Raw genomic sequence first — 24,470 nt, forward strand, 5'->3', positions numbered from 1 at the left:
AGGTAGAGCAATTGTATGGCCAATTTTAGGATTTATAACTCCACTCCTCCCAGTTAATTTCTATTTTATGTATTTGTGTAGCGTCAGAGTCCTGGGGTAGGCAGGTAGGATTGTGGCTGACCCCTCCCACCCTGGACACAATCTCTTTGAGACACTCCCCTCCAGAAGGAGGCTGCTGTCCATCAGGACCAAAACCTCACAGCACAAACTCTGCAGTTGGCCTCACCAACAAAGCCTGCATCCCCCACTGTCACTGACGCTGACTCCTACAGTAATCACTTACCTTGACCCCCACTGACACCATACACCAGACTAAGAGAAATGTGATTACATTACTTTGTTGTCACTTATGGTTGTCTGTCTCGTCCTAACATGTTGTCTATTTATTGTGTTATTGTATTTTATGTATTTTAATTATTGTATGTCATGCACCTTGAGTGTGTGTGTGTGTGTGTGTGTGTGTGTGTGTGGCATGATGTAGGCAGTGTGGAGTATAACACTGACATCAACAGTTGGGTGGGGCTCCAGCAACACCTCACAGTGGAGAGTCTAAAGAGTGAAAGGAAGAAAAGTGACATTCTAAAGAGTCAGATACTCAATACACAATATGTGTGGTGTATTTCAGAATATTAAGTGTTGAAATCAAATAGATATTAGGAGTAGATTGTGGATTCTGGCTCAGGATCCTGTAGCTATGGAGGGACAGAGCAAAATGTTCTGTTTCACAGACAGAGAGACTAAATGCTGAGTGTCAACAGGGACAGCTGGTTAAACACTGAACAATTTCCTACAATTGATTTATTGATGTTGTCATTATTCACACACACCTCACATGTATTTGCTCCACACATGTCTCTCTCTCTCTCTCTCTCTCTCTCACTCCCCCACTCTTCCTCTCTATCTCCCTCTCCATCTCCTTGAGACAGTCGCAAAACAGTCAACTAACTAAGCCCCAGGTGTCTTCCCCATTTTATTTTCTGATTGCTCTGAAAGGCTGAGCTCGGCTGGTGTATTGCCTTCCTGTCCTCCTCTCCCAAAGACTTTAATAATGACACATGCTGCCTCGTCTACCTGGCTGATCTTGAGGCCTGATCATGCACACTGGTGATGAAAACTGGGTCTGTGTGTTCTTAGCACTTATAGTTGCTGCATTGTTCATGATCATTGTGGCATTTAGAGAATAGATAAATGATTGATATAGGTTTGTTGTTTTTTGCCACCTGCTGCTGTGTCGTAGATGTGCTGTGTGTTGTAGATGTGTCCCATTACACAATTTATGTCCTTCATGAGTACGTAGGTGGCCTGGTACAGCTTGTTAGGTCTGAACTATTAAGACATTTTTGAACAACCACCCGACCTACATTATTTAAAAAAAAAAAATCTTACTGTAATATATCATGAATCCACCATGTTACATGTGTTCAGTATTGTAGGTCAATATAAATCCAGAGGGAGTCAATTAACCATGGTCCCATTGCCCATTACCCATGTAGAGTTATTTACATGTTAGAATTTCATATCATTATCAAATGTGGATCATGTTTCCATAGCCCATTACCCATGTAAGAGTTATTTACATGTTAGCATTTCATATCATTATCATATATATTGTTTTTTTTTTCTTGGTTTGGCCAAGGACGGCATTGGACTACACACTAACTCACAAGCATGGAAAAACTGTACGTTATACATTTATGCTGCATATATGATGCATAATGATGGATGAAGTGGCATACTGTAGCTGTAGCAGCATATTGTAGCATGTTGTAATTGATGTTCAAAAAGCCAAGGAGTTGTATTAGAGAGTGCTCCATGCCAAGTTATGGGTTCCCTAACAACAGCAGCCAATCACTGTCAGCCTTTCACTCTGAGTGGTTAAACTGAATTTTTCATTCCATCATCAAACTTTAATTAATTCCATAATGTCCATTACTGACTCATTTATTTTGCCATGGCAACCAGGGAGCTGATTCGCCTTCCGTTTCCCTGATGTTTGCTGTGTGTTTGCGGTGAGGCCGGTTCACAGCACTCACGCTCTGTTTGCATTACCGCTACCACTGAGGTTGCATATAAATGCCGAGGCCAAACTATGCACATATCCACTTAACCTCAGGGACATCCTCCCTGCCTTCCTTATCAAGCTTCAGCAACCTTCTCTGCATCTGTGCAGCATCTGTGCTGTGTGCTGGGGATGTGTGTGTGCTGAATGAAGCACAGTAGAGATTTTAAGGTTGAACTCTAGAAACAAGGTTTCCAAGTTTGACTGTGCAAATGTTTTATATTTTTGCTATGAATGAATTCCAGTTTGGTTCAAATTAAGTTGGACTAAATAAACATGTTCTTTTGAAATGCTTTCTTTTGTGTAGTCAACCTTTTTTAAACCTTGTTATCAGTCAACTCCTTTATCAACCATGTATATTGTATTTACTCAATTTGATATGACTGAGAGACTGTTTTCACTGCATGCCATAATTTATTTCTGTACAATATTTTTTTGTTTAAATAATACATGTTTCATGATAAGGATCTGCTTGTGTCTGTTCACACAGTGCAAAGTGTGGGACTGGGACTCTAATGGCAAACACGACTTCATTGGTGAATTTGAGGCCACCTTTAAAGAAATGCGAGGGGCCATGGACGGGAGACAGGTAAAGTTTACACAAATAATCAAACAAACATGCCTAAACAAGTTTGACCATTCAACTCGCAGGGAAAGAAAAATTATATTTAGAATGTACGAATGCAATTTGTTGTAAAGCTCTAGAAAAGCCCAGCAATGTGTTGGAAAAATCCAGATGAATAAACTGTTTCCGTTTCACTAACAAAACAAAAAAGGAAAAACTTGCCATGGATAATTTGCTGGTATGTTATGTATAATGAGATATATATTCACCTGAATGCTTTAAAGTTACCTGAGATAGTAAGCAAGCTGGCTGGATAAGGGGCAGCCTGGATCCGCGTATCTTCTGTAGTAGACCTCAAAGTCACTGGCCATTCTTATAAATCACAGAAGTTGGTGTCTGTCTCCTCAGTCCTGTAATTAAAGACTGACTCAGTGATGCCAGTAATGGGTCAGCCTGCTGAGTAGGAGAGACGAGGCTCATTCATCACAAGCCCACAGAGTGGGATGGTGACATCTAATTCTGTTTGGGGGAAAAAAATCCACCACAGCGATATCTGTGTGATGATAGGAACTGTCTTTTTTGATAGGCCCTTTGCTTTTTGTTGTTTATTTGTTTTTTTATTATTTGGCTGTCCTGCCATACTTTCTCTTTTGTGTCTGTGCAACTTAAAGAGTTATCTGACGCTGTTTCATGAGCTTAGAGTAGTAGGGAGAGAGAGAGGGAAGAGGGAGGGGTTGGATAGTTTGAAGGGAAATCTGTTCCCTCTCATGGAAGATCCAAACTGCTCTGGATACTACTGTAGATGAGCGCAAAGAAGACGGACAGGTTTGTGCCAAGCAAGGGAAAGCAAAGGAATACTAGTCATCGTGGCTTTTGCATTTGTTAGGTGTGTGCGTATGTGTGTGCGTGTGTGTGTGTGTGTGTGTGTGTGTGTGTGTGTGTGTGTGTGTGTGTGTACTGTATGTGTGTGCATGCCTGTGTGTGTGTGTGTGTGTGTGTGTGTGTGTGTGTGTGTGTGTGTGTGTGTGTGTGTGTGATTATGTGGACCTCGATGAAATGGTAGAAATAATTGGTAGGCAAAAATCCTTTCACTCCCACTTATTATAGCCCCTAAATCTCAACCTCTAATGAAACGCCAATATATCTGGACAGCGACAGTATGTTGAAAATGGCCACAGCTGTCACCATTCTATGCCTGTTCCTCAGGGACTCCGTGAACATTCCGATGAATCACATCACTTCACCTCAGCTCACTCTGACTCGGAATGTCCTCCTTTTATTCTGTGTGTAACTCTGTGTGTGTGTGTGCGTGTGTGTGTGCGTGTGTGTGTGTGTGTGTGTGTGTGTGTGTGTGTGTGTGTATGTGTGTGTGTGTGTGTGTGTGTGTGTGTGTGCGCGCGCGCGCACAGATGTCCCGTCTTAGGCTCTGCCAGGACCAGTGAATGAAATGACAGGCAGACAGTTTTCATTTCACACAGCAGGTCTACCCAATGCGTTTCTGAATGCGCTCTCTCTTCTGAAAGACACTTCAGCTGGCATTGAGCTTAATTAAAAGACTGGCCGATAAAGACCGCAACAAGTGTGCACTGAGTTCAAAGTTGATGATGAATTAATTGTGGTCATTGAGGCCGACATTTACGGTATATGTTGAACGAAAATCTGTAGAACAAAATCGATGAAAATCGGAGGCAAAATCAGAGCAAATGGAGCAGCCTATATTAACCAGATGCCTTTGAGTGTTTGCCTATAATCTTTCCAGCACAGGACTGTGCATGGCCGAGCAGATGCCTTCTTATTACCACGCTGACAAGAATGGCACAGGGAGTAATTGGGTTACATAAAAGGATACTTTGTGGGCTCGCTGTGCAAGAGTTAGAGGCAATAGGGGCATTAAAACATGGCGCCCAACCTTAATCGGTTCTTTCATGGCTTTTATGACCATAAGCTTTTCTGGCCTGCTAACACGATCTTGGGTTAATGTTAATGTTTTGGAATGGCAGCATATCGCTATTTTGAAAAGTAATGAATGAAAAAGTAATCTAAAAACCCATGTTTAACAGGCCTTACATCTGCTGAGCTGTGTTAGGAAGAGGAAGAACCTTACAGGGCTCTTTGCATGGGTGTTTTTAAATACAAAATGATTGCTTTTAGACTAAATATTTTTTTCAGAATTGCATCTTTCTTCTTGATATGTTATATATGGAAAGCTGCACAGCCATTAAATGGTTCATGTTTTTTTTCTTCTGTGGAAGGTAACAAAAGACCTGGGAGCTGTATCTCAATTGAGCAGGGAATCGCAGCCAAGTTTTGCTAATTATTTTTTAACAAGCACCAGGGCATCCTAATCAGTTTTCATTGTCACAGAGGGTATTGTTGTTTTGTGTTCTTTTGTTTAGTGACGAGCCTGGTACCTTAGCCCATTCTTTCCACTGGAGCAGAGCCTCTGATACAGCCAGCTAGGAAGTCATTACACCATTTAAAATGCAAGTGCAGTCTCATGAAAGCTTTTCTCTCTCTCTTTCTCTCTCTCTCTCTTTCTCTCTTTCCATGATAGGTGCAATGGGAATGTATTAATCCAAAATATAAAGTAAAAAAGAAGAATTACAAGAACTCTGGGATTGTTATTTGCAATCAGTGCAAGGTAATGTACAATGCATGTCAGGTAAATGTCCACCCACTACCAAAAGATGGGGAGATGGCTCCTGTCTTTGTTTTATATGTCATACTTCCAGTGTATGTTGGGATGGATGCATTTCAGGAGTATATTTTATAGCAAATTCCAACTTTCCTCCCAAGGACCTTACACATGTTGCAGAAATGTTGTGTATATTATATAATTGATATATTTTGCTGTGGTTATAGAGGAAATGAATAATACTCTCTGTCTTCAACCAAATAGTGAAGCAAAGACTACTGTATCTTAGAATCAAAATGTGGTTAAATCACATTTGTGGGTTTGCTGTTGGATATGGCTTTGCACCAATTATGGCAAACTTTCAGTGTGATTATTTAAAAACACTAGCAGGACTTGGGCATCACACAATATACTGTACACGGAGCGTGGTGTTTCTTCTCAGACTCATATCCCAGCTGAACGCTGTTCACTGATGCGGTGTACACGGTCCATGTGCGGTGAAAAATAGATCAGGAGACAGATGCAGTTGCTGTTCTTTCATTTAGCTGACAATTGGCATCTTGATGGCCAATTAATGTCTGAATAACATTAACATTCCTCTGCTTCAAGGATAGGAGTCTTTTAATAGCATTCTAATGATGTATACTTAATGACGTTTTGGGTTTTAAAGAAATTACTTTGTATTTCCAGATTATAAAGATGCATTCTTTCCTGGATTACATTATGGGAGGTTGCCAGATTCAGTTTACAGTGAGTATGAGAACTGAAACTGAAATGACAATAATGTTTGAACTTCTGTCTTTATTCTTAATCAGGTGTTAGAAATATGGAATTAATGGTCAAATTAGACACAGTATTAAAGAGACATACTGAGAAAGGGAGTTGACCCTCCTCTTCTGGGTGTTGACCCTCCTCTTCAGGGAGTTGACCCTGTAAACTTCAGGTGTAATTATCTAATGTTTCACTCGCCTTTAAGATCTGTCTCCTATTTGGCGTAACCTTTACAACCTTGCTAGATTGCTAATTGAACATTGTCCACAACAAATGTAACTATGAATTGTGCATTGTTATGTTGTTTTGCGGTGTCAATATCTTGTACAACAGACGCGGTAGCGAAATCTAAATGTCTAGCTTCTAGCGACAGCGTTTGTGTTGCAAACAAAATCAACCGAAGTGTGCTCAGATGACATGATAGACAAGGCACATCTGTGCTCATCTGTGCATCATCGTACAAAGCCAGCCCAAACAATTTAATTGGTTCAAACAGCTCTGGTTAGGGCACAGTTGCTTCTCAAAGGAACAAGTCCAGACAGAACTTCCCGACTTCGAATTCTGTGGGCGGGACTAAGTCCAGTCTGGCTTTCCGGGCCATCTTACTGGACCTCCTCACTGGCTTCTGGGGACGGCATGTTCTTGGAGCTTGCACTCCTTGTTTTCAACCTAATTCCCACAGCAACAGTTCTAGCTCTTGACCCAGTAGAGATACGGTCAGTGTGAGAGATTCACGGAAGGCCAATGTTTCATTGTAATGTTTTGATATATCATTGGTGTGAAGTACAGTGAGCTCTTTAATGTGAACTTGAAAAGCAAAGATGAACCCTACAGTACGACGTAGTACTCCATTCTCGCTTAATGTTATTCTGTATTTCAATAGGTTTATATATCATGGCTTCAAACCAGTGGTTGAGCCATACCTTGGTCTTGAGGTCTGTTCTCAGCAATTATGAATAAGGTGCAGAGATATTAGGTGTATAACTGTCTCAAAGCTCCTCTTTGATTACCGCCTATCTGTCCAGGTTGCTATTGATTTCACTGCGTCTAATGGGGACCCCAAGAATAGCTGCTCGCTCCACTACATCCATCCATACCAGCCTAATGAGTATCTCAAAGCCCTGGTAGCGGTGGGGGAGATTTGCCAGGACTACGACAGGTGAGAGGCCAGATCCCTCGTTCTCTCTCTCTCTCTCTCTCTCTCTCTCTCTCTCTCTCTCTCTCTCTCTCAAAAGCCTTGAGTCTGATCGTTGTAGTTACTGTAAAAGATTGACTTGCTGATGTTGTGTACTTGTTGTTTACTGTGTACCTTAAAGTAACTGAAAGAAGCTTAATATGGAGAGGGCATTCCAGTGGAGGTGAATAAACATGGACAGGTGACTCCAGTGTAAATAAATAAACGTAGGCAGGTGACTCCAGTGAAAAGAAATACACATAGACAGGTGAATTAAGTATAGCACTGTGCTCATAAAGATGACTGTGACTTTGACAAGTGTTACAATACATTGCCTTTTAAGGTATGGTTTTCAATTGGTTTTGCATGACGGCACTGGATTGACATGCACAGGAGTGCAACACTAAATTGAACAAATCTAAATGTTCTTCTTTGATTTTGTAGTTGTAGATGGACATGTAATTAGCTTTCATTTTGGCAAGATTTTTTTTTTTTTGGCAAGATTTGGCAAGATTTTTTTTTTTTCTTGAAGGATGTAAGTAAGTAAGTCCTGTGCTCTCTTCATCCTGATGAAACATCTATGAAATCAAATAATTAGATAGATAGATAGATAGATAGATAGATAGATAGATAGATAGATAGATAGATAGATACATTAAATGCCTTTTATATGTTTCTATATGCTTTGTTCCTTAAAATCTGCAAGGTAGATGTATCTTTTAAGAGTCTAGTAATCAAGTATTTGGGATGCTGTGTGTAAAATAACAACAGAGAGGTATGCTATTACATTGAACCTTTGTCATTCACAAGCAAATACACCAAAATGATTGATTTCGTCTTGTGTTCTTTTGTATCCCAAGAGAGTTAGATAGATTAGCCTTAATGGTCTTGTTATGGAGAAAATGTGGCATTTGACATACTCTTCTTCACAGCAGTGCATTAAGATCAATACTTGCTTTATCCAGAAGATTAATCTCACAATAATGAAATTCTCCTGCAGCTCCTCCTAAAAGCGTGGTATTGACTCTATAGAAGCATGGGGCTATTAACGCTGATAAAAGATAGTCATGTGATTTCCCTTGTTTCCAGGTTATCTAAAAAGTCTTTTTTTTTTTCTTTTCTGTTATACTTATGTACGTACTGTACGTACATTTTGACTGCTGAAACTGGGAACTGCATTGGTAAAGACAAACTCTGCAATATTGAAATTAAGCCAAGTTAAACAAGATTTAATGTCAGTCTCTTGTGTTGTGTGATGTTAAAAACTTTGAAAAATGGGCTTTGTTGAAAACATAGTTTTGGAATTACTTTACTGAAAGACATTGAACTACAGCAAAGTTATCCTGGGCAGCAACTTCAAACTACTTCTTTAAAAAAAGCTCAAATTGACAATGTGCATGTGATACGAAATTATGACAAAATTAGTCACACAAAGCAAACAGTCACACACCAGCAAATATGCCGCTCAACTACTTGACTATTTGTTTGAATAAGTCATACATGACCCAAACAAATGAAATACCCCCATTATTCATGCAGAAAGAGAAAGGAATCATTTTTATGTTGCACATTGAATTGCCTCTTTGCATAAAACGTACTATATGAATAAACTTGCCTTGCCTTGCCTATGGTCCATCAGTCAAAAACCTGGCTTCCAAAAATTAGAGGTGTGGTATTGCACTAAGCAGGATCAGTGAGCCAGATAACTTCTAAACTAGAAAGCAACACATTCTCTGATAATTTGAACATTTAATAAATGGCAATAATCAATTTTGCACATGCACTACTACACCAAGGTCAAGTCTGACGAATGCATTACCTCAGCAAGTCAGCATCACAGAGGTCAGGAGGAAAGAGAAAGGGGTCGGGGCAGATCAAAGAGGGGTCAAATAACACTGAAATTGGGTTAAGAGTCCCCTACTATATCTAAAAGCCTATTCCCATTCTGTCACTACTTACACTCTGACTCGAGAGTAGTCTCTCTAACTTTGTCAGGTCACAGTGAGAAACAGAGAGAAAACATTGCTTTGCCTGCAGAGACTCCTGTGGTGCTGTGGGCATATAGGTGGTTGAGAGAGAGAAAGAGAGAGAGAGAGAGAGAGAGAGAAAGAGAGAGAGAGAGAGAGAGAGAAAGACACATAGAGAGAAAGAGCTCTCTCCTCTGAAGTTTCTAATGTTTCATGCTTTGTTTGAAAGCCTGAGTCATTCTGTGGCCCTGAAAATGCTATACCTAGTGTAGAGGAATAGATGGGGATAGCACATCTTTTGAATGTGCAAGGAACTAGTAGCAGCAATTATGTTATGTTGATACGCCATGAATGAAAATGAGTCTCCTACAAATTGCTGGTGAGGAACTCTAATTCCTTGAGGTGAAGTGGGGGCAGTTAGTTGTTCTGTGCTTACCCAAGTTTGTTATTTATCTCTTTCCAGCGACAAAATGTTTCCCGCATTTGGCTTTGGTGCTCAGATACCTCCAGACTTCAAGGTAATTTCTTGTGAGGGTCCGAGTCAAACTGTGTGCTCAGTGCCAGTTAAGGTTGGTTGGGTGTGCAAATGGTAATTAACAAAGTATTAGGTGATGTAAACAAACACTTTGTCTTACTTAGTGAGGAAATGGATTTGCACTCCATTCGGTTGGCACTGTGCTGGATGTTATGAGGGGAAATATTATTGTCTGACCAGTTTTCTGTAAACAGGCAAGAAGTTGAAATGCCTTTGCTTTCACCCCTTCACCAGTTTGACAGATTTGCCCTTGGTGTAATGAGATATGCTCTCTCATCAGGTCCTATCTTTTTTAGGTCTCCCATGATTTTGCTGTGAATTTTAATGAGGACAACCCAGAATGCGCAGGTATGACTTTCTCTTTTATCTTGCAAACAACCATATGGTTGATGTGCTATATTTAAATCTGTTGCTCTTCACACAAATGATGCTGAAGGCACATCTCCCCCAATATCTAGGAACACACAGGACTTTTTTGGGTCTGGTTTGTGGGCTGTATGTTACGATAAGGACAGAGGTATAATAAGTAGACATGCCTGGAAGAGTTTTTCAGGATGAATTTGAATACTCTGCCAGCTAGCTTGCATACTCAATACCTTGGACCACCATCTTCTTACTATGAACAAGAAAGAAAATACACCACAATGTATACAATTGACTGATACTTTATTAATCATTTACAGGAAATTTCTTTGTTACAGCAGCTATGCATCATCAGAGTACCACAACACTCACACTACATCCAACATTGCATGACCATGCCTATTTAATGCACATAATATGCTGTCATACTGAACTACACATAGTGGAGCGGTTAAGTTCAAATAATGAGAAGTATTGTGCATTTTATGACTAAAGCATGACATTTTGTTCAGTGTCTCTACACACCTTGAAGTTTATTTTCAGACGTGGAGCCACTTCAGATCTGACCTCTGTGGCTAGATATTTGCTGTATAATATACACATCTTTTAGGAGTAAAATATTTGTACAAGTCATTCCAGAATTCTACTGTGAAGATCTAGAACTTACATTAACTGCCATTCAAACTGGTTGCTTTATGACAGTTTGAGTTCATTATGACAGTTTCAAATGGAACCTTTAACTGGCAACATTCTAATCATATACAAATGTGATTTCTTTTTTCACCTTTAGACGTATAGTTTGGCAAATTAAATTAAGTAAGTTCTGATCATTAACTATATAAAAAAAATATTTGTAAGTTAGAATGGCAAATAATAATACATATAAAAAAACGCAAGGTTGCCTATAGTAAGACGTAGTAGTAATAGCACATGAGGCAGTACTATTGCACATTTTATTAATGTATTAAGCACTGTTCCTTCATTAATATTGGAAATTTGCCTAATTTATAAAGTTATAACAGATATATAGATCTAGGCAGGATGTACAGTATAACCAGACGGGCTCATGCACAGGTGAGAGAAACACTTCTAACATTCAAGAGGATATCAGAGATGCTCTCATGAAGGCCTGTGACCACGATCATGACAGTGATGCTATGCATTTGGTGAGAGCAGCACAAGTGGTGCGCAAAGAGATTTTTGATTCTATGTTTCACTTTGACGACTCATTCCATCCCAGTAGTCAGAATTATTCTGTCCCACCATCACTTTTTGCATTGATGTCTATGATCTTCGATGGAGCAAACATCAAACACCAAGCTCAACACAGACCACCATGGCTACAAACATTTCAAAGAAACACCCAGCAATCCTGAAAGAATTCCATGCTGGGAGGTTCGTTGTGCATAAGACATGCAACAAGTTCTCAGCCATTGTAATAGACCAGTGTCATGAACAGAACAATGCACTCATCAAAGGATCTGGTGGACCAGTTAGACTAACAGAGAATCCTGGGGCACTGCGACGCTGGATGGTGGCTTGGCCCGGCCCTGAAATTGCCAGAATAATTATTGAATTTGAAAATGAAGGTCACCACAACCTGAAAACCATCACCAGCATTGAGCAGCACAGGAAGCATGTTAGGTCCCTCATAACAGTGATTGAGGAGATGGGTAACCCATTTCTTGAAGAGAGCCAAGATCTGCTGGTCCTTGATACCAATGACATCAAACTGCATGGGAGACATGGAAATCTTCCACAGAATTACTGAAGCTTTCAATGAGCTCATGCAATTGAAGAATGATCAGAGTGAACTGCTGGAGCGCTTTATATATAGGACAAGTGACATCATGGTGAATGAGGCCAGAAAACCTGTTTGCAAAGAAATCTAGAGTTTTAGAGAACATCCCACCCACAAAGGCTGCACTTGAGCAACATATTAAGCGGGCCAAACCATAATGCATAAGAAAGACTTAATAAACTAATGTTGAACAGATATGCCTTTAGACCCCTCTTAAAAGACCCAATACTATCTCAGGAACAGAGAGCACTGGGCAAATCATTCCACTAACAAGGAACCACTGAGGAAAAAAGTCTTGAATTTGACCTAGCGTTTATGTCTGGTCGACACATCATCAGAAGTCAGGAACAGATGTACAGTATATAAACTTAGTTGTGCAGTGTTGACATCATGAATATAAACTTTCTTTTTACAACTATAAATCCAGTTGCTACAGCTTTCATATCCATTATATGCATAGTAAACATATAAAGTCCAAGAACCACAACCATATAAGGTGAAAATAAAATCAATCCCAGGAGGAAGTACACAGACACATAATGCAAGCATTGAGTGAGCATTGAGTGCCCAACTTTGTGACACCTCCAAGTGGGCAGGTCAAAACTAATTGAGAAAGTAATCAATTTTGCATTGAATATATAGAAATATTCTATATATTTTAATAATGGTATTCTCCTTAATGGTAATCCTTAGACTGGAAAATCCAGACCCTGATAGTCTAGAAACTGATTCGTTGCAGCGCTGCCGTCATTTGTTTAGCTCGCCTCTGGCCCGCCTATATCAGATACACAGATGTGATTGGTTACACAAGATGCTCATTACTCATTGTGAGTCTCTTGCAGAGAGAATTCAAATTATGCTCTTGTGAGAACTCTGGATTTCCAGGGTAGGTAATCCTGACAATTCTCTGAAACTCTTACACAGTAATTTTGCTTATCAGTTGTTCTACCTCATACAAATCCAAAAAAGTCACGATAAACAGTAATGAGAAAAAAGAAACATTATAAACAGGAAAGTAGCATTTTCCCATAATCCCTAACTGCTTTGTATCAACTGTGCCACTAGTTTATGGGACAATAACACCGATTTCTAAGTTATTTGAACAATTGTCGTGAATCATAGTCAACTTCAGACATCAGGCCTCCCATGGCTGTTATGAACCGATCCATTGTGGCTGCAAAAGGGTGTACTATGCGTTGCAGGTGCAAGAAGGCTGCCTTCAAGTGCACTGATCTTTGCTCTTGCTCAGGAGACTATTAGCCTGGACACAGCCAATAGAGACATGACATTAAAAAAGGAAAACATTGTTGAGACAAATACTTGTGTATTCTATGAAAGGGGTTCCTTATTAAATTGCTCTTTATCATATTATTTACTATCTACCATTCCACTATGTATTTATATATCTATAGGCATAGCAGTATAGGCCTAAAGGTGAAAAAATAAATCACATTTATATGTGATTAGAATGTTGCCAGTTAAAGGTTCCATTTGATACTGTCATAATGAACTCAATCAACCAGTTTGAATGGCAGTTAATGTAAGTTCTAGATCTTCACAGTAGAATTCTGGAATGACTTGTAAAAATATTTTGCTCCTCAAAGATGTGTATATTATACAGCAAATATCTAGCCCCAGAGGTCAAATCTGAAGTGGCTCCACGTCTGAAATTAAACCTTAGGGGGTGAAGATTATATGGTGAAACTTTCATGCTTTAGTCATAAAATGCACAAGTGTTTTGCTTATCAGCCTAACTAACAGGTGTTTGTGTGTTTCAGTTATAGACCCTTTCAAGAAAGTTCCATTATCAGCATCATAGTTGGCCCCACAAGGCTTCCATTTTAACATTCCATATGTTATCTTAATGCAGAGGAAGTAGATTGGGAACCAAATAGAACGTTCAAGCATTGTTTTTGTTTTTATTGTTGAAAGGGTCTATAAGACTTGTAGTTTTACTGGATATGTTCTACTCAATCTTTGCCTGCACTGCAAAGTTCATTGAAAAATATTGGAATCAGTGCAGCTTTTGATATGCTTTTGGAAATTGAATTGCATTCGGTGGGTTAATGCATTGATTGTGCATGGCTGACTGACAGATTGATCTGAGAAAAAAGAAAATAATATTGTGAATAGAGAGAATAGAGAGAAATAATGTTATGCAGCAAAGATGATGAGAATAACTTGTCCTCTACACAGTAATGGACATAAAATAATATGTAAATCAAAATTCAATTAGAGACAAAAGTCTCTTATCTCCTTTCAGCCACAATCCCCCCCCACAAAAGTACAACCTCCCACAGCTACAACCTCCCACAAAAGCACCAGGAGCTTTAAAACTAGATTGCATAGCTCCTCTCTGTGCCATTGTTGTGCTTGTACAGTATATTATTCACCCACAATATTGGGCGAATAATATATGTTGCCGACAGCGGCCTTACTTTCATAGCCCTCCACTCCATCACTGTCACACCCGCCTGTCTGTCTGTCTGTCTAAAGAGTGCATTGATATCTGCCTTACCTCTCACTTCTATTGATGTCACTCGATTTTGCACCGCTATTTTTGGGCCTGCCCTCAATCCAAGCCGGCAGCATGCACCCCAGAGTGGCGCCCTGTACGGGCAGAGAGCCTCCAGGTTCTGGAGCCTGACACACACACACATGTACACACACACGTACACACACACGTACACACACACACACACACACACACACACACACACACACACACACACACACACACACACACAGTCTGCCTCCGCTCGCATCACACACCCTGCCAGAAATAGCTGGTAGCCTCCCGTCTCTACGGCCTAAATGTCTGCCAATCGTGTCTAGGCAGGTGTGCCTTTCCTTTCCCTTATGGATTGGGTATGCCAGGCTGTGCCACTGGCTAAGCAGAAGCTGTGGATGAATGAAAAAGATCTCCTCATTGTTCAAACAGTGCTTAGTTTAGTTAATGTGCTTTGTATTTGGGTTGTTTCATTTTATTCACAGAGGTTGTTTTATTCCATGGGAATTGATACCAAGACTCTTCAAAGGAGAGTGTAAACACTAGGAGCAAGCCTCAGGTGGCGGTGTAAGAAATTCCTCCCTTTTTAGATAGATTTTCAAAAAGGTGAGTTTTTATATGACTGACATTGTAAGACAAATGTTCAGTCCATGGTTTTGGGTATAGTAAAGCAGTCAGAGGTCAAGTACATACAGAAGGCTGCATCGAGGTTGTCTCGAATATTTGTTGTTTATTTGAGTTTTTTTCTTCGCTACAGCTCTTTCTTGTCAGTACTTTTGGTTGACGTGAAAGTAAGAAAATGTTTTATATTCTAACATTTAAATGCATCAATGAAGTTCACTTTGAAAAGAAATTCAGAAGTTGACTTGATTATTTTTTATCTATGGATGGAAATATTTGTGCTATAGGCTGAACTATTTTGCACTTCAGAATTGTAACCATGCACACATGGGTGGAATAGTTATGATGATACTGCAATAAGTTCTCAACCACAAATCATATTTGCTGAGTTTCACAGTTCAGAAATGGTACATTTTAGCACTCCATGAAATTATGCAGTAGTACTCACCTGTGTTGTTCAGCTAGTTAAGCTAAGATAAGATTATATATATATATATATATATATATATATTACATATACATATTTTATATATTTTTATATATACAGGCGTGCCTGCAGATGTATGGCCGTACACACTGTGCATACCATCAGGCTACTCAACAACGAGAGAGAATTTCCCCTGTGTGTGTATTCACACCAAATTGGCCTACCACAACTTACCAACTCTGCACAGTATCCCATTAACTGCATGACAGTAAGCTACTAGGCTATTTACAATTTCCTGTAAATAGTTTGTAAACACATTATCAAAATCAGCTTATGCAGAACTATATGCACGCCCACACCTTTTGTTTGAGCAGGAGAGAGAATACGCACGCGCGCTATATAAGTTGTAGGCTATGGTCTGTAGGTGGATGTGCGTACCATAGCATTCATTCCTGCAGGCGTCCCTGTATATATATGTGTGTGTGTGTGTGTGTGTGTGTGTGTGTGTGTGTGTGTGTGTGTGTGTGTGTGGGATTGTCTGGAATCTGGCAATATAATAACAGTGATGGTGGGATACTCTGGCTAAGCAATTTACAAAAAATGTTTTTACTGACATAAATTGTTTGAGAATACATTATAATTTTGGCCCAAAGTTGGAGACCATGTAGAAATGTTTTGCAATTTCGAAATCGTATTACTCGGGAACCGCTTGTTGTACAGATGCATGCTTTGCTGGGGACTTTAAAAAGGATACTCTCTTGCTGGAGAGTTTCTGAAAGGGAGCTCTTGTGCTAGAGACAAGCCCTAGAGGACATAAAGGAAGTCAAAAGGAACACAGGTTAAGGCAGTGGAAGCAATGGATAGAGCGAGAACAAGCAACGTTATGTCACAGGGACTCCACCATATTGAGTTCAGTGCCAGCACAGGATAAAAACAGGGCTAGGGGCTGTTGCTCTCCACAGCAGATGATCATTAATAACAGGCTAATAATTACACAGTAATTATCTATAGCCACATGCAGGCATTCGCTTCTCATTCCCAGATGACATCTGCTGATTATGCACTGTGTTTACTCGGAGCCCACCAACACCAATCTGGACCTTCTCGGTGGGTGCAACATAAACATGGGATTGCCAAAACGGTACATAGTGGTCAGATGCATTCTGTCAGGTTGGAGCACTTTATGACTTTTCCAATCCCATGCAATTGCAATGCAATGCAATCACAAAACGAACACACACACACACACACACACACACACACACATACACACACATACATACATACAGTATACACATACTATTATACTCAAGACAACTCTCATTTTCTACAAGTAGAGTTTGAGAGTCAGTGCAAACAACTGCTTTTTCTGAATTGTTGACTAAACAGGTGAAAATGTGTTTTGGATTTTTGGATTTTTTTAACTTTCAGAATCTTGCTGCCTGTTTGTCCCTCTCTTTTGGACACAGATGTAAAAGTCTGGCTTCAGAAAGTAAAAATCCTGCCATATTTTGTTTCTTCCTGTGTGCGCTTAACACATTTAATTTTACTAATTAGCTGATCTACCTGGCTTAAGAATTGTGGTAATTAGAATCAGCTGATTAAGTGAATACCGGTAGTTGGAACCAAAATGTGGTAGGACTTTTACTTTCTGAAGTTGGACTTTTACACCTCTGCTTTTGGATAGTCTCTGAAATGGGTTTGTTCTTTGACTCATCCTCGAAGCTTGAGTATGTCACACCTGATTTGGGCACCAGGGAATAATAATACATAGATCACAGTAGAGGTGTGTGTGTGTGTGTGTGTGTGTGTCTGTGAGGTGTGAAAGAAATGAGAGACAGAAAGTGAGAGAGAGAGAGAGAGAGAGAGAGAGAGAATGTGTGAGTCTTAGAGTGTCCTCAGTCAGCTCTTTGTTTTTGTATTAGAGACAACTCACTCGAGCGAGCGTGCCTACTGACCCATGTACAGTACTGTAGATGTCTCACATCTTTCCTTTGTTCCCACGAGAAACAGCCCACCTCCGCCTGCAAATGACCCGTGTGTAAACGAGAGCGTGCAGGCATGGCCTGATGAATAGAGGAAGCAGCCAGTGACCCGACAGAGAGGCTTAGCCTGACCCCAAATAAACAATCTCGCTCGGTCAGAAAATAATATTATCTACGCCGCACTGCATTAACGGTGATGAAGCATAATTGGTGGTATGTGTTTCCCCACTGCTCCAATTGAAAACACAGATGTGATTCTCTGCCATGTTTGTGTTTGTAAATGGTGTGAAATTGGTGTCACATCTCTTGGCATGGTGAGGGGATCTGAATGTCTGGCAACGTGAAAGAGAGCATATTCTAATATCAATTCAGTGTTTAACGGACTGTGCTTATTGTTACCCAGAGGATGGGCACTTAATCCATGACTGCACAACTGTATCGAGGGGTCCATTCTCACAGCACGTCTCTGGTCTGTCTACACTCGTACAGGTATACAGGGTGTGGTGGAAGCCTACCAAAACTGCCTTCCCAAGATCCAGCTGTATGGCCCCACGAACATCGCTCCAATCATCCAGAAAGTAGCCCACTCAGCCTCGGAGGAGATGCACACCAAAGAGGCCATGGTAAAGATGTGCAATGGGCCTATACTGTAGCGTGTACCATTCATTTGGACTATACTAGTCCTCATGTAGAAAAATGTACCGATTACCTAGTTAATTCCACTGCTTAACTGTTAACTACTCATTAACATCCATGATTCCTAGTTTCCAAGACATTCCTAAAATGACATAGGTTTTTATCATTATCATTTTTAATGTCATTGTCATTGTTGATAAGAACCTAAATCTTGAATATGTCAATGTATGAATGTGTTAAAAAGTTAAAATGTTATTCTAATCTACTTTATTGTATTCTATTCAATAATAATCACATGTAATTTGTTGCAATCTATCCTTCAGCAATACTTCATATTGCTGATTCTGACGGACGGGGTCATCACAGACATGGCAGACACCAGGGAGGCCATCGTCCACGCCTCTCAGTTGCCCATGTCCATCATCATCGTGGGAGTGGGCAACGCCGACTTCAGTGACATGCAAATGTTGGACGGGGACGATGGCATTCTCCGCTCGCCCAAGGGGGAGCCTGTGCTGCGGGACATCGTCCAGTTTGTGCCGTTTCGCAACTTCAAACATGTGAGTGGCCGCCTCTAAAGCCTGTGATTTAGCCCTATTTCCTGAAAGAGGGCATTTTTGCACTCTGTTGTACCTTCGACTCTGTTGTACCTTTGACAATTCATTTTAGATGCTCTGAATTATCACAGCTACACAGCTGTTGCTTGCAGCACTCTCTAGAGAGTAGAGAGTATGTTTCCTTTTTTCTGGAAATGCTTGCAGCAAGTAAGAAGTAGTGGTTTCTGTGAAATCCTTAAGAAGTGTTTAGGGAATGGGAAAGTGCTGAAGGCAGGACATGGAGGAAAGTGTGACAATTATGGCCTCTCATGTGTGTCTGATGTCTGGTGTCTGGTGCCTTTTGGAGGACCAGTCCTTAACAGTGACTGAGACAGCTCAGCTTTGCACCCTGCAGAGAGCTGAACTCTCTATTAAAACCACCACATCCCTCCACCACCAACTCATGCTCTCCAAATCAGGGCAACTCTTTCTCTCTCTCTCACACACACACACACACACACAAGTACACGCGCGCGCGCACACACACACACACACACACACACACAGACAGAGATACACACACTCAGACACTTACACTCAGACACAGACACCTACACTCAGACACAGACACACACACACACACACACACACACACACAGACACAGGCAGACACACACACACACACACACACACACACACACACACACACACACACACACACAGACACTCACACACACACTCTCTCTATCTTTCTCTCTCTCTCTCTGTCTCTCTCTCTCTCTCACACACACACACACACACACACACACACACACAGTAACACATTAACTCCACCTGGACACACGGCCAAGTCTGAATGGCTTGTGAAGAGGCCACTTTCCCTCCTTAATTAATCCTGCAGCTCTCCGGCTTACTTCGCCTCAGGCCAGACTCTAATAACCTGTGGAGCTAACAGCTCTGTTAATTACCACACATCCGCTTAGTGTGCTCTGTTTGGAAAACATCAAATTAGCAGGGAATGCATTTAGGATGGGGATTCAAGATGGCAAAGATGGCAAGATTGGAGTGTGCAGATTTTAAAAGTGAAAGTTTGTATTGAGAAGTTGAGAGGTCATGAGAGGGAACAAGGGGGGAGTTGTGAGGGGATACAGCTACATGCAATACTCTCAAACTGATTACTGTAATAAGTCTGCTTAATTATGATTTCATCCGTCCAGATGTTATGCTTATAAAAATGTGTCTAAAATTGGCTTGAACAGAGCTGTACACTACACACATCACATCTTTAAAAGCTCTTTATGGTTTGTGCTTACTTGGACTACTTGAACTTACATTTTGTGGTTTTACACAGTATCTTCCCTTCTGGTTCACATGCCAGCGTAGCACCCTAACTGTGCCTTGGCATTTAAGTGGCACATTGGGAAACAGACAGCCTCGTTCTGCCAGTAAGTCATGGTGTCTTTCGGGATTTAGCTGCCTGCGGGTAAGGTTGAGACACTGCTGTCTTGGGGAATGAGCTATGTCTACAGCACAGTTTAAGGGGGCTTTCACACTGCTGTAGGTTCCCTTTTAGTAGATCTGGCGAGGCAAAAGCAACGAACCTCTGACAGACAGAGGAGATTCCCCCATCAAATTAACATAGCATCACAGCAATGGAGTGTGATGCAATGTCTTGAAAGAGTTCGATTACGTCACACAGAGTATTTCAGATGCAGATGGGGAGGGGAACCTCAGTAGTATGGCTTCTGTCGAATGATGTTTCATTAAGGTAAAGAGAACACACAAAAGTAAAAAACAGATATGTTGTGTACAGATGATGAAGTCAGGATTCTACATGTGGTTGGTGGGTTTATGCACAGGGAAGTGCTTTTATGATTTTACCCTGAGGTAGTTGAGGTTGCATTACTGTTGAGAAGTTGTAATCCCCCTGGAAATGTTCCAGTAAGGAGATGCTCTGGGGCAGTCATTCCCAAACTGTGGTCCGTGGAACACTAGTGGTCCGTGAGGGTACTCCAGTTGGTCCGTGGAAAAGCAAAATAATATTTTTTTAAACCTTCATTTTACCAGGAAATTCTAACATATATTCTAAGAATATGTATATTCATATCAAATTTAAATGAAATAGTCAAGTTATTGTGTGATTATTGTGTGACTAAAAGGCTAGTGGCGCTAGGCTGTGATGTTCAAGTGCAGTGCCGCTAACGTTTAGAACTGGTTAGAACCACAACGTGGATCGGTGGATGGCAACAGGTTCTCTGAAGAGAAAAGAGGCAGATGTGAACTTTAGTTCTAATAATGAGATTGACAGTGAGTCGGGCCAGATTCCTCATAAAGAGCTAGCCTACTCTCTTTCTCTGTCTCCCCCTTCTCTATCTCTCTCTCGCACCATTTGCTGAACACTTATAGGACGGCTTTGAGAGTTGTTGGCTTTGAATGTTTAATTTAAAGTGGTTTTAGAGAATGAATTTCAAGTGTGCAATAACAATACAGAAGTTGAATACTTTAAAATTTCTAAAAATGTATACATTTGTAAAACAAAGCTTTGTATTGGAATCGTTAACGTTTGGATGTGTACGATTCCGATGGATCGGAACATTTGGAACCGGTTCCTTACCGATACCTGGAACCGATTCCCAAGCCTACTTGTAATGTTATACATTTAATAATATAGGCTATTGTTAAGTATGTTAAAATTAACTTGATTATGCCATCGGGCGCTTGAGTAAATAAATAAATGAAATACGTGGCAGCCGTTGTGTGCAGTAAACTTTCTTTTAACAAGCCTGTTGTATCCGCCCTTTTACGAGTAGCATATGCGTCAATTAATATTAATTTATAGCCTACAAACCAAGACGGCGGATACCTAAAGAAACGCAAACACCCACCCCATAAGTGTATTTAAATTAGCTATGTACAGTGGCTCGAAGAGCAATGTGTTGTAAGACTGTGTGTACAAAACCGCTTGGATTCCAGTGGATTTTTTATTTCACAAAGAGAATTCAAACTCTGTGCACGGTTCCAATTTCTTGGGCAGTAAAAGCTCACGCTAAGAACCAACCCAGATTTTGTTCAAATCTACACACATATGGTTACTGAAAATGTAAGGTTAATTTATCAAATGCTATTTTGAAGTATTAAAAAACATTTTTGTTTTAGACATATTGGTGCTTTTACGATAGCCTATATGTGATGCCCATAGGCCTCGTTTTAGTGCTAGTAGGCCTATTAGGTGCAGATTAATTCAGGTAGGACTGTGTATAGACATTTTATTAAGGGTATTATGAGGTAGTCCGCGAAAATTCTTCATTACAAATAGTGGTCCACACACACACAAAGTTTGAAAACCCCTGCTCTGGGGTACCACATGTTTAGAATGATGACAGGCTATCAGTCAAAGCAGTCCAAATGAGCACTCGGTTTCTCTCCTCTACTTTTCAGGCTACTCCCGCAGCACTCGCAAAAAGTGTCTTAGCTGAAGTGCCCAACCAGGTGGTGGACTACTACAACAGCAAGGGCATCAAGCCAAAATGCCCGAGCGAGTTTGAGTCTTCCAGGACATTTGGCCATTAGGCTGTGAAAGCCCAGCCTGGGACTTTGCTCATTGCGGACGTTAAGCACGTTACTTTAGCATTGATACTTTAACATTATTAAAAAATGAAGTACTTTTTCTTTGAATTGTTTTGCATGTGTAGCCCTTGGTGGCTTGCATCTGTGTTGCAATGGTAGAGTTAACTACTGTGGAGAGACGGAACAAACCAATGAACGACCAAAATGAGCATGTGGACTGGGGGTCTACTAGTGATGTAATGTATTTGTTTTTTATAAAGGTTTGTTGAAGTTTTGCAAATTTCTTAATATTCCTACAGTGCAAAGCATTTTGGATCACTGGCAATGGATATGTGCCCATATTAGAGTTATCTGCATCTACAAAACACAGACTTTTTTGCAGAACAATATCAGATGCATGAACTAGATTTTGCATGTTGAAAAATATATTATAAAATTATAAATGATACAATTATCCTGTTTTTTTTTTTTTTCATTCAACCTCATGTTTTAATAGGACTTAATTGTGTCTTTTCCCAGTTTGTAATGGCTATGAAATATGAAAGAATGTTAAGCACAACACATTTTGAGCAAATGCTATCCTATAAGAGTAACACTTTAGAATATGTTTTGATTGTTTACAACTATTGTTAATTAAATGAATATTCTGTATATTTATGAAATATTTAATGACTGTAAATGACGTGTTGCACTAAACCGATGAATGTAGCAGCAAAGATTTGTAGTTAATTTGTGACCTTTGTAGACAGACAGTGATATTACTGTGTGCATTGTGCATGCCATCACAAGTCTTCCATTGTTTCTCCACTTCATGGGTTAATGGACGAAGTCAAGTCAAGTTCCTTTGTTGTTTGTATTCTAAAGTGTTACGAAACCATGAGCCTGATATATTGTAATATTCTTTTTAATCAAAAATAATAAATGATTGTTATTTCTGAACACTGCTACGATGTGAGTCATAGTGCTTAAATGCTTACTCAGTTTAAATGAATGAAATAGTTTTGATAAAATAAATGACAGCATAATATTTTTTTTTACATCAATAAATATGTAGCAAATGAAACAGCATTCATTAAGGCATGAGTCAACAGCCAGAGAATTCCTGTTCCTGACTTCTCATCTAAAGGTAGTCAAAGGTTTAATTAATGTAAAATAATAAGAATACAAATTTAAAAAGGAAGCAATTAAACATTGTATCTTGCACATGGCTGCTCCCCACATAAATCAAATTGCACAACATAGAGAACCAGTTACAGTTATGTTATAGCAGGCACTTTAATCCAAATCCATTTACCTTATATGATATGATATGATATGATATGGGATATTATTTAGACACTTACTTATTTAAGTGTATAAAATGTACTTAAAATGTATACAGTTTTATAAAGCATGCTTTTTGGATACCTCTTCAACAGTTTACCCCAGTGCGTAATATTTTCTGTACTTCTGTCCAATGCAGTTGTGCCATTAGGAAGTCACTCATGGTCATTTCCAACCAACCATGGAATGCCACTAATAGTACATTGCCCACAGCCAATCACTGAAACCCTTTGTCACTGACCAAGCGTGACTGACGGCACTCTTCATTTCTCATGTTTATCCAAAGACCCTGAGGGCGACTGCAATGACTAGTCCGCCACTGGGTTCATCATCATCATCATCATCATCATCATTGATGTGTCACTTGGGAACAAGCACAGGAAGATTTTTGGGCCATTACGTCTGACTCAAAGCTACTAGTCTTTCAGGATGCTTGTTGTCAAGGAGAAACGGTTGTTAATCAACATTGTGTTTTCATGCAATAATGACACAGTGGTCTTAGGTGAGGGAGGGGGTAGAGGGCTGTTTCTTGGGCGAGGGAGGGGGTAGTGGGCAGTTTCTTAGGTGAGGGACGGGGTAGTGGGTGGTTTATTGGGTGTGGGAGGGGGTAAGAGGCTGTTTCTTGGGTGAGGGAGGGGGTAGGGGGCAGTTTATTGGGTGAGGGAGGCAATGGGGGCTGTTGTCATACATTGCTGAGTGAACCCTGTCCTCAAAATGAAGCTCCAAATGGAAACTGAGCTGTGGGGGGGATATATAGTAGTTTAACAGAGAAAAATGTGATGGCATTTTTGCCTGTGGCAACCTAAACACTGTATTACCACTCTCCTTTCCTACGTCTCTCTCTCTCTCAGTCTCTTTCTCTCTCTCCCCCTCCCCCCTTCTCTCTCTCTCAGGGCCAGAAGTACTAACGCTTTTGCGCCCACTTCAGGCGTATTAGTTTCGTAATGTGTGTGTAAAATCATTGGGAGGTATGTACAAACAGGCCGCAATGATGTA

General features: G+C 40.3%; 1 protein-coding gene across 1 annotated transcript in view; it reads left to right on the plus strand.

Moving 5' to 3' along the window:
• Positions 1-23,059, plus strand: part of cpne4a (copine IVa) — a 56,155-nt gene extending 33,096 nt beyond the window's left edge. The window contains exons 8-16 of the mRNA XM_042107874.1: positions 2,550-2,648; positions 5,179-5,265; positions 5,950-6,009; positions 7,056-7,189; positions 9,635-9,689; positions 10,003-10,054; positions 17,902-18,035; positions 18,372-18,608; positions 22,023-23,059. Coding sequence (XP_041963808.1) covers positions 2,550-2,648; positions 5,179-5,265; positions 5,950-6,009; positions 7,056-7,189; positions 9,635-9,689; positions 10,003-10,054; positions 17,902-18,035; positions 18,372-18,608; positions 22,023-22,154 — 990 coding nt within the window. The 3' untranslated portion in view covers positions 22,155-23,059. The remainder of the gene's footprint in view (positions 1-2,549; positions 2,649-5,178; positions 5,266-5,949; positions 6,010-7,055; positions 7,190-9,634; positions 9,690-10,002; positions 10,055-17,901; positions 18,036-18,371; positions 18,609-22,022) is intronic.
• The last annotated feature ends 1,411 nt before the right edge of the window (positions 23,060-24,470 follow it).

The sequence above is a fragment of the Alosa sapidissima genome, chromosome 10 (assembly GCF_018492685.1).
Source record: "Alosa sapidissima isolate fAloSap1 chromosome 10, fAloSap1.pri, whole genome shotgun sequence".
Classification (NCBI taxonomy): domain Eukaryota; kingdom Metazoa; phylum Chordata; class Actinopteri; order Clupeiformes; family Clupeidae; genus Alosa; species Alosa sapidissima.